This window comes from Lipotes vexillifer, unplaced genomic scaffold (assembly GCF_000442215.2).
Source record: "Lipotes vexillifer unplaced genomic scaffold, Lipotes_vexillifer_v1.1 scaffold1639, whole genome shotgun sequence".
In the NCBI taxonomy this organism is placed as follows: domain Eukaryota; kingdom Metazoa; phylum Chordata; class Mammalia; order Artiodactyla; family Lipotidae; genus Lipotes; species Lipotes vexillifer.
Genome location: NW_006782296.1, coordinates 1,452,841 through 1,463,246, shown reverse-complemented (window position 1 = coordinate 1,463,246; position 10,406 = coordinate 1,452,841). Strand labels below are relative to the sequence as shown.

The 10,406-nt window shown below is 48.2% G+C and overlaps 1 protein-coding gene across 1 annotated transcript in view; it reads left to right on the top strand.

Annotated features, from left to right (window-relative positions):
* Window positions 1-10,158, top strand: part of SPATA32 (spermatogenesis associated 32) — an 11,993-nt gene extending 1,835 nt beyond the window's left edge. The window contains 4 exon segments of the mRNA XM_007455151.1: window positions 7,294-7,348; window positions 8,176-8,230; window positions 8,543-9,554; window positions 10,079-10,158. Coding sequence (XP_007455213.1) covers window positions 7,294-7,348; window positions 8,176-8,230; window positions 8,543-9,554; window positions 10,079-10,158 — 1,202 coding nt within the window.
* The last annotated feature ends 248 nt before the right edge of the window (window positions 10,159-10,406 follow it).

Sequence of the window (10,406 nt, the reverse complement as noted above, 5' to 3'; positions counted from 1 at the left end):
TATATATATATATATATATATATATATATATATATATATACCACATCTTCTTTATCCATTCATCTGTCCATGGGTATTTAGGTTGCTTCCATGCATTGGCTATTGTAAATAGTGCTGCAAAGAACATTGGGGTGCATGTATCTTTTTGAATTAGAGATATATGCCCAGGAGTGGGATTGCAGGATCATATGGTAACTCTGTTTTTAGTTTTTTAAGGAACCTCCATACTGTTCTCCATAGTGAGAACATTCCCACCAACGGTATGGGAGGGTTTCTTTTTCTCCACACCCTTGTTAGCATTTATTATTTGTAAGGGCTTAGTATTGTGCTAGGCCCTGAGTCTGATGAGTTAACTAAAAATTTAAATGTAGATTGGATAGCTAGGTTTATCACTGAGATGATGACAATGGAGATTTGGGCTGTCAGGCATGAGTAGGATTTTGTCAGGAGAGAGACTTTCTGAGTTTCAGAAACAGCATGTGCAAAGGCACTGGGGCACAAAAGACCCTGCCATGCTCTAGGGTATCTTGGGCTTGGGACAAGGCAAGGAACTGGATACCAGGAGATGAAAAAAGAAGGCAGAGGTCAGACCATGCAGGATCTTTGAGGCCACCCTAGAGTCTAGACGTGAGCAGAGGCAGGGGTGATGCAGCAGGCTCACTCTGCAGTCATTGAGATGCCCAGTGGGGATGGGGGTGGAGGGACATGGTTCAGTGGTCCATCTAGAGGCCTAAAGAAATTTCAGACAGCACAATGATTAGCACCACAGGGTTTGGAGCCAGTCCGACTTGTGTTCAGGTCATGGTACTGCTCTTAAGAGCTATGTGACTTGTGCAAGCTTCCTCATCTGTAAGAGGAGAGTCGCGGCCACCTGTGCATAGAGTGGCTCTGAGGATCGAATGTGTGCAAAGCACTCAGAACTGAGTTTTGAGGGGTAGTGAGTCCTGGGTTTGTGTTGACTTTGGTGTCAAAAGAGAAGGTCAGCAACAGCTGTGGTGGGAGGGTCAGAAGCTGGGGAAGTGAGAGGGTCACAAATGACCCAGGCCTCTAATTGGGGTGATAGGATGAAGGATGAATCAGGCAGAGAAGGTTATCGAGAGATGAGAGATTGGAAAGGAAGACAGGTCAGACATGCAGAACCGTGTTGGCCAGGCTAGAGTCTGGACACCAGGGTGTGAAGTTGAGGTCAGAAATGGGGGATAAACCGCAGGGTTTGGCAGGGTGAGAGGGATAAGAAAACCATATTTTTGCACAGACTTTTGCTAAGCATCCACGTTATGTCTGACTCTCTGTGTAGAGTATCAGAGATTCAAAGTGAGAAACCCACGCACCCGACCCACCTCTAACTGAGGGTCAGAAAGAAGCTGTGTGCTTAGAGAGAAGTCCGCAGGGGTGGGGTGGGGTGGGGGCAACTGGATGAGGAGTCCCTAGCTCAGCACCTCGAGGGAGAATCTGGAAGGTCTTCAGGAAGAGGTGAATCCTGAGCAACGTCACAGTAGGAAACAGGGGAATTCCAGGCTTTGACAAGGAATCCGTACTGTTTTGGACAAGGTGAAGTTGAGGCCCCCTGAAGGGAGAAATGTGTAATCAGTGATTGCAGTCTGAGTCTAGAACTCAGGAAAAGTGAGAGTAAGAAATAGAGATTGGAGGGTCTCCTGCGGTCACAGCCACAGGCTTGAAAGCTCCAAGGGGGCAGAGACTGTGTATGTTCATCACTATCTCCTCCGCCCCTAGCACAGTGCCTGGCCAGTACCTGGGGCTCAACATTTTCTTTTAACTTTATCATAGAAATATATGCATGTGGTTAAATAGTACTGAAGAGCTTATTCAGTGATGAGAAACAAGAATCCCCTATACCACACACCCCCAGCCTCACTCCTCAGAGCAATCACTCTTGTTTCATGTGAACAGTTTTTCTGCCTAGTTACCTTCTTATCTCTCTACAAGCTCACAGGCTTTTTCTTGGTTTATCAGCTCTAGACATTACCACTTTCTTGCTCTAATGGCACCACCCTCCCCCATCCTCCCAACTTCAATTGTTTTTAGATATGCTGATAACTTTTGTAAATTTAATATACTTATATCTTTATTTTTTTCATCAACTTTAGAGAATATTTTTTGACACCACACATAGTAAGATGAAGTTTTTAGTGACCCTACCTTTCCCTTCAGCTTTCCTCCCTGCCTTACACCTCCCAAAGCCTCTAACCTGTATTTCTATTTTTTTAATATCAAGGTTGGTGACATTCATATTGTCCCATAGCCATAATTATGTTTTCCAAATTTTGTTTATATATTGATCCTAAAAGTTGCAAGTTAATAAACAGGATTTACCTTATTGTGACTACATAACAACTGTTCACTACAGGGCCAGAAAAGGTACCACAACTACCTTTTCTTTCTCATACAGCTTTTTGTTTTTCCTGGAGTTTTTAGTGGCCTTTTCCTCGTACTCTTTGCTTTTATTATAGTCCTGTTTTCTTCAACCTCTACATCTAGCCAACTACCTTGTCAGGTCTTCTTTATTTCAGAGAAATTACTGCCCAGGATCCTCTATTCTCCTGCACAAATGTGTACTGGTTGTAGGCCTCTATACAGTTAACATCTGGGACTTAGCTTCTTTCCGGGAGTGGACACACTATTTCATTCCTGACTCTCTTGTTTTACACCTTTATTTTGCTTTAGCACATCCTCAAATAACTTCCCACCCCCCAGAAAAAAAAAGAGGAGGTAAATTTTCTGAGTTTTCCATGGCTGAAGTGATAGTTGAGCTGGATATAGAATTCTAGGTTAAAAACCATTTTCCTCAGAAATTTTAAAGACAAGCTTTGTTGCTAACTCTGCTGCCAGTATGATTCTCTCCCCTTGTAGGTGACTTGTTTTTCCACTTAGAAACATTTAGGAATCCTTTGTTCTTGGTGCAATGAACTTTTACAACAAAGATCTTTTGACATCTGTAGTGCTGGGCATTCAGTAAACCCTTTTAAGCCAATGACAACCTTCAGCTCAGGGAAATATTGATTTCTCTTTTCTTCTCCATGTTCTCCATTCTTTCTGAATCCCCTTTCTATAACCCAGAATTAGATTTCCTTTTAACTTTATTTTATTTATTTATTTTTGGCTGCATTGGGTCTTCATTGCTGCACGTGGGCTTTCTCTAGGTGCAATGAGCGGGGAGCTGCTCTTCATTGCGGTGTGCAGGCTTCTCATTGCAGTGGCTTCTCTTGTTGTGGAGCACAGGCTCTAGGTGCGTGGGCTTCAGTAGTTGTGGCTCGCAGGCTCTAGAGCGCAGGCTCAGTAGTTGTGGCACACGGGCTTAGTTGCTCTGCGGCATGTGGGATCTTCCCGGACCAGGGCTCAAGCCCGTGTCCCCTGCATTGGCAGGCAGATTCCTAACCACTGCGCCACCAGGGAAGCCCTAAATTTCCTTTTGATCCTTTTCTCTCACATTGTCTTGATATTTTGGTTCTACTTTCTAGGAATATTCTCTGTATTTTATTTTCCAATTCTATTTGCCAAAAAGCTCTTTCTTTTCTTAATTCTTTTTAAATAGTATCCTGTTCTTGTTTTCTGGATGCAATATATATTGTTGGATATCTTCATTTCTGAATCTCTGAAGATGATTAGAGTTTTTAAGTTTCCTTCAGTTTCTCAAATTACCTCTCATACTCTGGAGTGCTTTTTTCTCTTGGTCTGTCACTTCTATGTTAGCAGTTTTCTCAAATGCCTGGTGATGCTTGGTTGTTCATGTGTAATAGTGAAATCATAAAAAGCTGATTGGGAACCTATGACTTCAGGAGCCTATTGCCTGGCAGATGTCACTTTAGTGTGACCAGACAGGAATCAGACATATCTCTGGCTGGTTCCAGAAGACCAACAGGGCTTCCCTGGTGGCGCAGTGGTTGAAAGTCCGCCTGCCGATGCAGGGGACATGGGTTCGTGCCCCGGTCTGGGAAGATCCCACATGCCGCAGAGCGGCTAGGCCTGTGAGCCATGGCCGCTAAGCCTGCGCATCTGGAGCCTGTGCTCCGCAACGGGAGAGGCCACAACAGTGAGAGGCCTGCGTACCACAAAAAAATAAAAAAAGAAGAAGACCAACAAAATTGATAAATCTCCAGCCAAAATGAACAAGAAAAAAAGAAAGACAAAAATGACTAGCATGAGGAACGAAAGAGGTGACATCACTACAGATTCTTTAGATATGAAAAAGATAACAAGGGAATATTAGGAACAAATTGTGCCAATAAATTTGACAACTGAGGTGACATGGATAAATTCCTTTAAAAAAAATTACAAACTCCAAAAGCTGACTCAAGAAGAATAGATATTGTGGGGATGGGTAGTGTTGGTTGCATAACAATGTGAATGTACTTAATACCACTGAACTGTATACTTAAAAATAGTTTTAAAAGGGCAATTTATGCTATGTATATTTTACCACAATAAAAAAGAAGAAATAGATAGGCTAAATAGCCCTGTATCTATTTTTGAAAGTTGAATTTGTAATTAAAAATCTTCACACAAGGAAACTCCAAGCCCAGGTCCACAAGCTTCATTTGTGATTTCTACCAAAAATAAGAAGAAATAATATCAATTTTACACAAACTGTTTCAGAAAAATTGAAGAGGGGATACTTCTCAACTCATTCTATGAGGCCAGCATATCAAAACCTAACAAAGACATAATAAGAAAAGAAAATTACACACCAATATACCTCGTGAACATGTATGTGAAAATCCTTTTTGAAAGTTAGCAAATCAAATTCAACGATGTATGAAAAGATAATACATCATGATCAAATGAGATTTGTCCCAGGAATGCAAGATTGAGTTAACATCTGAAAAAATCAATTTAGGGCTTCCCTGGTGGCGCAGTGGTTAAGAATCCACCTGCCAATGCAGGGGACATGGGTTTGAGCCCTGGTCCGGGAAGACCCCACATGCCGCGGAGCAACTAAGCCCATGCGCCACAACTACTGAGCCCACGTGCCACAACTACTGAAGCCCGCACGCCTAGAGCCTGTGCTCCACAACAAGAGAAGCCACTGCAATGAGAAGCCCACGCACCACAATGAAGAGTAACCCCCACTCACCGCAACTAGAGAAAGCCCGCATGCGGCAATGAAGACCCTACACAGCCATAAATAAATAAATAAATATTTTTTAAAAATCTATTTATTTCACCATAAACAAATTATAAAAGAATTATTAACAGAATAATATGTAACATATGTTAACATAGTATATGCTATATATAACTTACATAATATATTAACAGAATATAAAAGAAAAACCATATGATAATCTCAATAAATTCAGAAAAAGCATCAGATAAAATCCAACATCCCTTCCTATATTTAAAAATTAAGTAAAGTAGGAATAGAAGGGCACTTCCTCAACCTGATAAAGGGCATCTATGAGAAAAATTATAACATTATACTTCATGGTGAAACACTGAATGCTTTCCCCCTAAGCTCAGGAGCAAAGCAAGGATGTCCACTCAATTCTCTTCAACATTTTACTGGAGATTATTCTCAGTGCAATAAGGCAAGGAAAGGAAATTAGAGACATCCAGGCTGGGAACGAAGAAGTAAGACTGTGTTGAGTCACGAACGTTATTGTTTACATAGAAAACCCTATGGAATCTAAAAAAAGTTACTAGAACTAATAAGATTTTAGGATGGTTACAGGATACGAGATCAATACATTTCTATATAATAGCAACCCAAAATTGGAAATTGAAATGATTTCACGCACTACAGAATATCACTTGAATCCCTAATAGAACATCCCCAAGTTGGGTACAGAAGCCCCGAGTTGAATCAACCTCAGACTTTTGCTTCCATCCCCCAGCGCTGCAATGAGGTTTACACCATAATAATTTCTCCCCTTCTATCCATATCCAGTTGCTGTTTATGGAAGGGTTAAGGCTGCAGGTGTTGATTAAATTTCCCAGGGAAACTTTGTAAAGCAAGCAAAAGAAGGCTCTGACGTCAGAAGCCTGAGGAACAGCAGCACTTGGGGCAGGTAGAATTGCAGAGGAAGAGAGACGTGGGGAGAAAGCCAAGGGATGGTCGAAGGAAGCATGGTGGTCAAGGAGGTGATGGGTTCTGAAGAGACCACTGAGCCCACCACTGTGAGCCTGTCCCTGGTGTACTCTTAGCCCAGCACTCTGGATCCCAGGCCCAGGCTGAACATGGAGGAAGCCAAATCCCAGGAACAGCACCAGCCATTCAAGGACACTCTCCAGCCTCTACATCTCTAGGGAGAGGCCACAGCACATTCTAATCCTTCTGGTTTAATCCTGGGAGCAATTCTTCTCAGCCACAGCCAAGGCTGTCACTTCCTGCCACACTCCGGGCTCGTAGGGATTCAGCTTGCCCATTGCCATGATGGCCCCACCAACAACTTCTATCCAGTACGCTGGGGAGCAGAGAATGGGACAGCCTGGTGGCCTCTACCCCCAAAAGATGAAAAAGAACCTTCTGCAATAAAAGATACAAGCTTCCAGGAAGGGGACTGGGGTGGGGCCGGGGGGGCTCCCCCAAGGAGTCAGTCTCTCCTGCAGAGGAGGATTGGAGCTCATAAATAACCAGATGGGTGTCACCTCAAATTAAGCACCGGGGGTAAGAACTCTGGCCCAGAGTTGGAGATAGATGACCCCAGGGTGTGATGGTGTAAGAAGCCAGGAGAAGAGAGGACAGATTTCAGGGCAGGAGAGGCCAGGGTTAGAGTGAGTGGCAAATCTGAAGCCTGGCCAGAGAGAGTGGAGAAAGGGGGCAGAGGGGCAGGAATGGAGAAAGGTGAGGTTCATCTGGGGTGTGATGGGGAACCCCACACAGTTGTAGGCTCCAGGGTAGGACGGCATGCGGGACAGGGGAGTAAAGAGTTTCTTGAGTGAAATCTGCATTCAGGTCCTGACTTCCTGAATGATCAGCTGAGGGACTTTGGGCAAATGAACCTCTTCTCATTTTTTGTGTTGATTCAATGAGCTAAAGCATATAAAGTGCTCCTCACAATACCTGGGCTAGAAGCCCTCAATGAACGGAAGTGACCGCTGTTAGTACTCACCCTAATGGAGGACAGTGATGGATAACAGAAGGTGGAGGGAGCAGACGTGGAGGATAGGGCTGGTGACCCTGGCAAGGATGGGCGAGGGGACAGCACATGGGCTTAGGTGAGGGACAGGGAGGGAGCAGGTGGCTGGAGCAGCCCCTCCAGCCTGGGCTCCAGAACCCCTCAGGGACTGTCCCCGCCTGCAGCTCCCCTGCCCTCACCTCCTTCTCCCTGCCAGGTGCCAATGGATTTCCCTGCTGTGACAAGGAGTCGGTGGACATTGTGGATACACAGTGAGAACTAGTCCCCCCCATCATCGTAGGACCTCTCCCCAACCCTCCAAGATCACCAGCCCTCACCAGCTGCCATGGCTGTGAGGTTTTCATGTGTACCCACCCAGGATCTCCCTCTATCTTGCGCGTTTCCAAAATCTCCCCAAGGGCAGTATCCAGGCCAAAAGGCAGCAGGGGGTGGGAGTACTATCCTCCTCTGCTTCTGCCCCCAGCCCCTGACGTTGGAGGAGGACTGAGGGGTGGTGGGGCACACCCAAGACATGGATGGGACCTGACCCCTTAGAGCTGCCTTTCTCTGAGGACAGAGCTGTCCAAGGGAAGGGTGGGCAGTTGCCTAAGGAAGGAGAGGGGTCACAGTGGGCTGAGCACTGGGGGCAACAGCCAAGATGACAGCAAAATACCAACAGGAACCAAGGGCACCCTCCATATACACCCCTGCATTTCAGATCTGCCAAGCTGAGACCCGGCAGGTCCCGGAGAGGGCGTTGCTCTGGGCTTTTCCCTCTGTGGGGAGCCGCTTTCAAGGGCACTGGCTCACTGGGATGCTGGATTAAAATGAAGATTCCTGGGCCTCACCTCCAACCAACTGTATCCCTCTTTTGCGGGTGGCGGGGGGCAACTTGGCCAGCTCTCTAGGCGCTTCCAGAACTCACTGAAGTTTGAGAATGAGTCTGGAATTTTTGGTGGGAGTGGGCACAGACAGGGGAGTGAGCTGAGGGCATCTTGCCAGCTCGTGTACAAGGCAGGGGGCCTTAAGGGCTCCAGACACCGTCCCCTGAAGCCACCCCATGGAGCCCTGTCACCCACTCTGTCTCCTTCTGTCTTAGGGGTGGCATAAACCAAAACCAGTTCCAACCAATACAAGAGGAAGATGACATGGAGGTAATAATGGGCAGCGTCACATCTTATGGGGAGGTGGGAGTCCAGGGGCAGGGCTCTTTGGGACCTGTCTTCTCTAAAGCCCGACCAGCCCCTACCCTGGACAATTCTGGGACCCTAGCACCAGGCCAGTGTCGGCATGAGCACACACACCCGCCCTCACCAGCTGCCCACACCACCTCCCTGCCCTAGGCAGGTCACTTGGAAGAGGCAAGTGTGGGACAGGAAGTGAGACGAAGCACGTGGGGGGCAGGGCAGGGAGGGGAGGACTTCGGGGGGCAGGCGCCTCCTCAGCTTTCTGTTGAAACCTTTCAGCTGGAGAAAGAATTGCTAGAGCTGGAGTCCCCAGACAAAAAGGTCCTGCGCCTAGACCCAGAACTGGAGCCGGAACGGAAGCTCAAGCCTTTCCCGAAGCCAGAGATGCGCCCGGTTGTCATGCTTAAGCCCGAGGCCAAGCTGGACACAGGGCCCAGGATGAAGGTGATTAACTTGGACCCCTTCAGTGAAGACCCTGAGCCGCAGGGGTATAAGACAGAGTCACTCCACCCCTACGTGGAAGGGCTAATGCAGCAGGACATCAGCCGATGGAGTATGAGGTCAAACTCCAGCTACCTGAGTACCACAGAGGAGGACCCAGTAACCACCGACCACCACTCCATCTGTGCGCAGACCTCCAGACACCTCTTCTGGGCAGACAAGTTCGTCCAGGCCTCAGAACACAGCCTGCAACAGGCAATCAGCATGCAGCCCATCAAGGAGAGCACAAAAGAGACCGCCTGCCACCCAGACCAGCCATCGGCCCCCAAGGACACTGTGTGCTCCAAGAAGCAGAGCCAGGCCCCCAGTGCCCAGCCAGCTCTTCCAGACAAAGTCTCCCAGCAGCCTCCAAGCCCCCAGCCGTCCCCCTCCCCACAAACCATCAGCCTGGCAGAGCTGATCAGCTTCGCATCTTCCCTGGCCATGGCCTCCTGCAGCAGGATGGACTTGCCCAATTTGGGGCATGTGATCAAAGCCCCACTCCAGATGGCCATGACGCCTTCCACAGAGCCCACTGTGGATCACACTGCCCAGCCCACCGTGGACGAGCCAGAGCAGGAAAACCTCACTCAGGATGCGCTAGAGAAGCCACCAGAGGAGCCACTAGAAACCAGGGAGCCGCAGGATGCTTCAAAGCAGGAAGACAAGCGCTTCCCTCACCCTTACACTGCTTTCAGCAAGCCAGGGTTCAAGAGGGCCACCATTGAAGGGGAGGTGAAGCTTATCCAGCCCCCAGACATGTCCCCTCAGCCGCAAGGAGCAGGGAAAGAGTAAGTGAGGCTGGCCCAAAGCTACCCCAGGAGGGGGCTGTGTTATGATGTGCAGGTGGCCCCTTTCCTCACACAGCCAGGTGGGGGTGGGGACAGTGGAATGAGGGACTGGCTGGGGGATGGGTGGGTTGTAATGTCTCAACCTCAAGACCTCAACCTGCTCCAGGGCAGGGACAAGGACCTGGGTTCAAAGAGGGAACTAGAATGTCGTCCTAGCGTTAGGAGGCTTCTCACCCAGAGCACAGACAGCCTCACCCTCACTGGAAATGCTCAGGCTACTATCTTTCCTACTGAGAACCCGACGGCCCCAGCTCTGGGCCCAGGACACCTCCATCAAGCCAGGAATGAGGAAACGGGGTTCCCCAGCACCCCGTGCTTCCTGGTGTCGAATGAACACAACAAAACACCAGCCGCCCATCAGCATGGCAGGAAGAGGCCCTCTTAGCCCCAGGGCCTTCCTCGGAGAGGCCTCTGGGCTCACCCCTCTCTTTTGACCTTCCCACCAAGGCCCAAGTGACACTCTCTCTTTTGCATTGCAGTTCAGGAGGGAGTCCATTATTGCTGAAAATCCATTTTAAGGTGTCATCCCCCACTTCCCCAGAGAAGACTAGACAAAACCAGTAAAGCCTACAGTGCTGGCCCCCGGCTCAGACATTTTGTGCAAATGCTCCTGGACCAGTGAACTCCTCTGGCTGCGGCATCCTGGTCTCAATTTTTTTAGGGATGCCACCCCCACTGTAGCTACCCCAGCAGCCCCTGCCCCCTGAGGGTTCTGCCAGCCCTATTTTGTGCCTGCTTACTCCCCATGGGTGGTCCCACTTCCCCCGCACCCAGCCGGACCTCCCAGCCAGCAGCAGACTCGTGACTAGGGG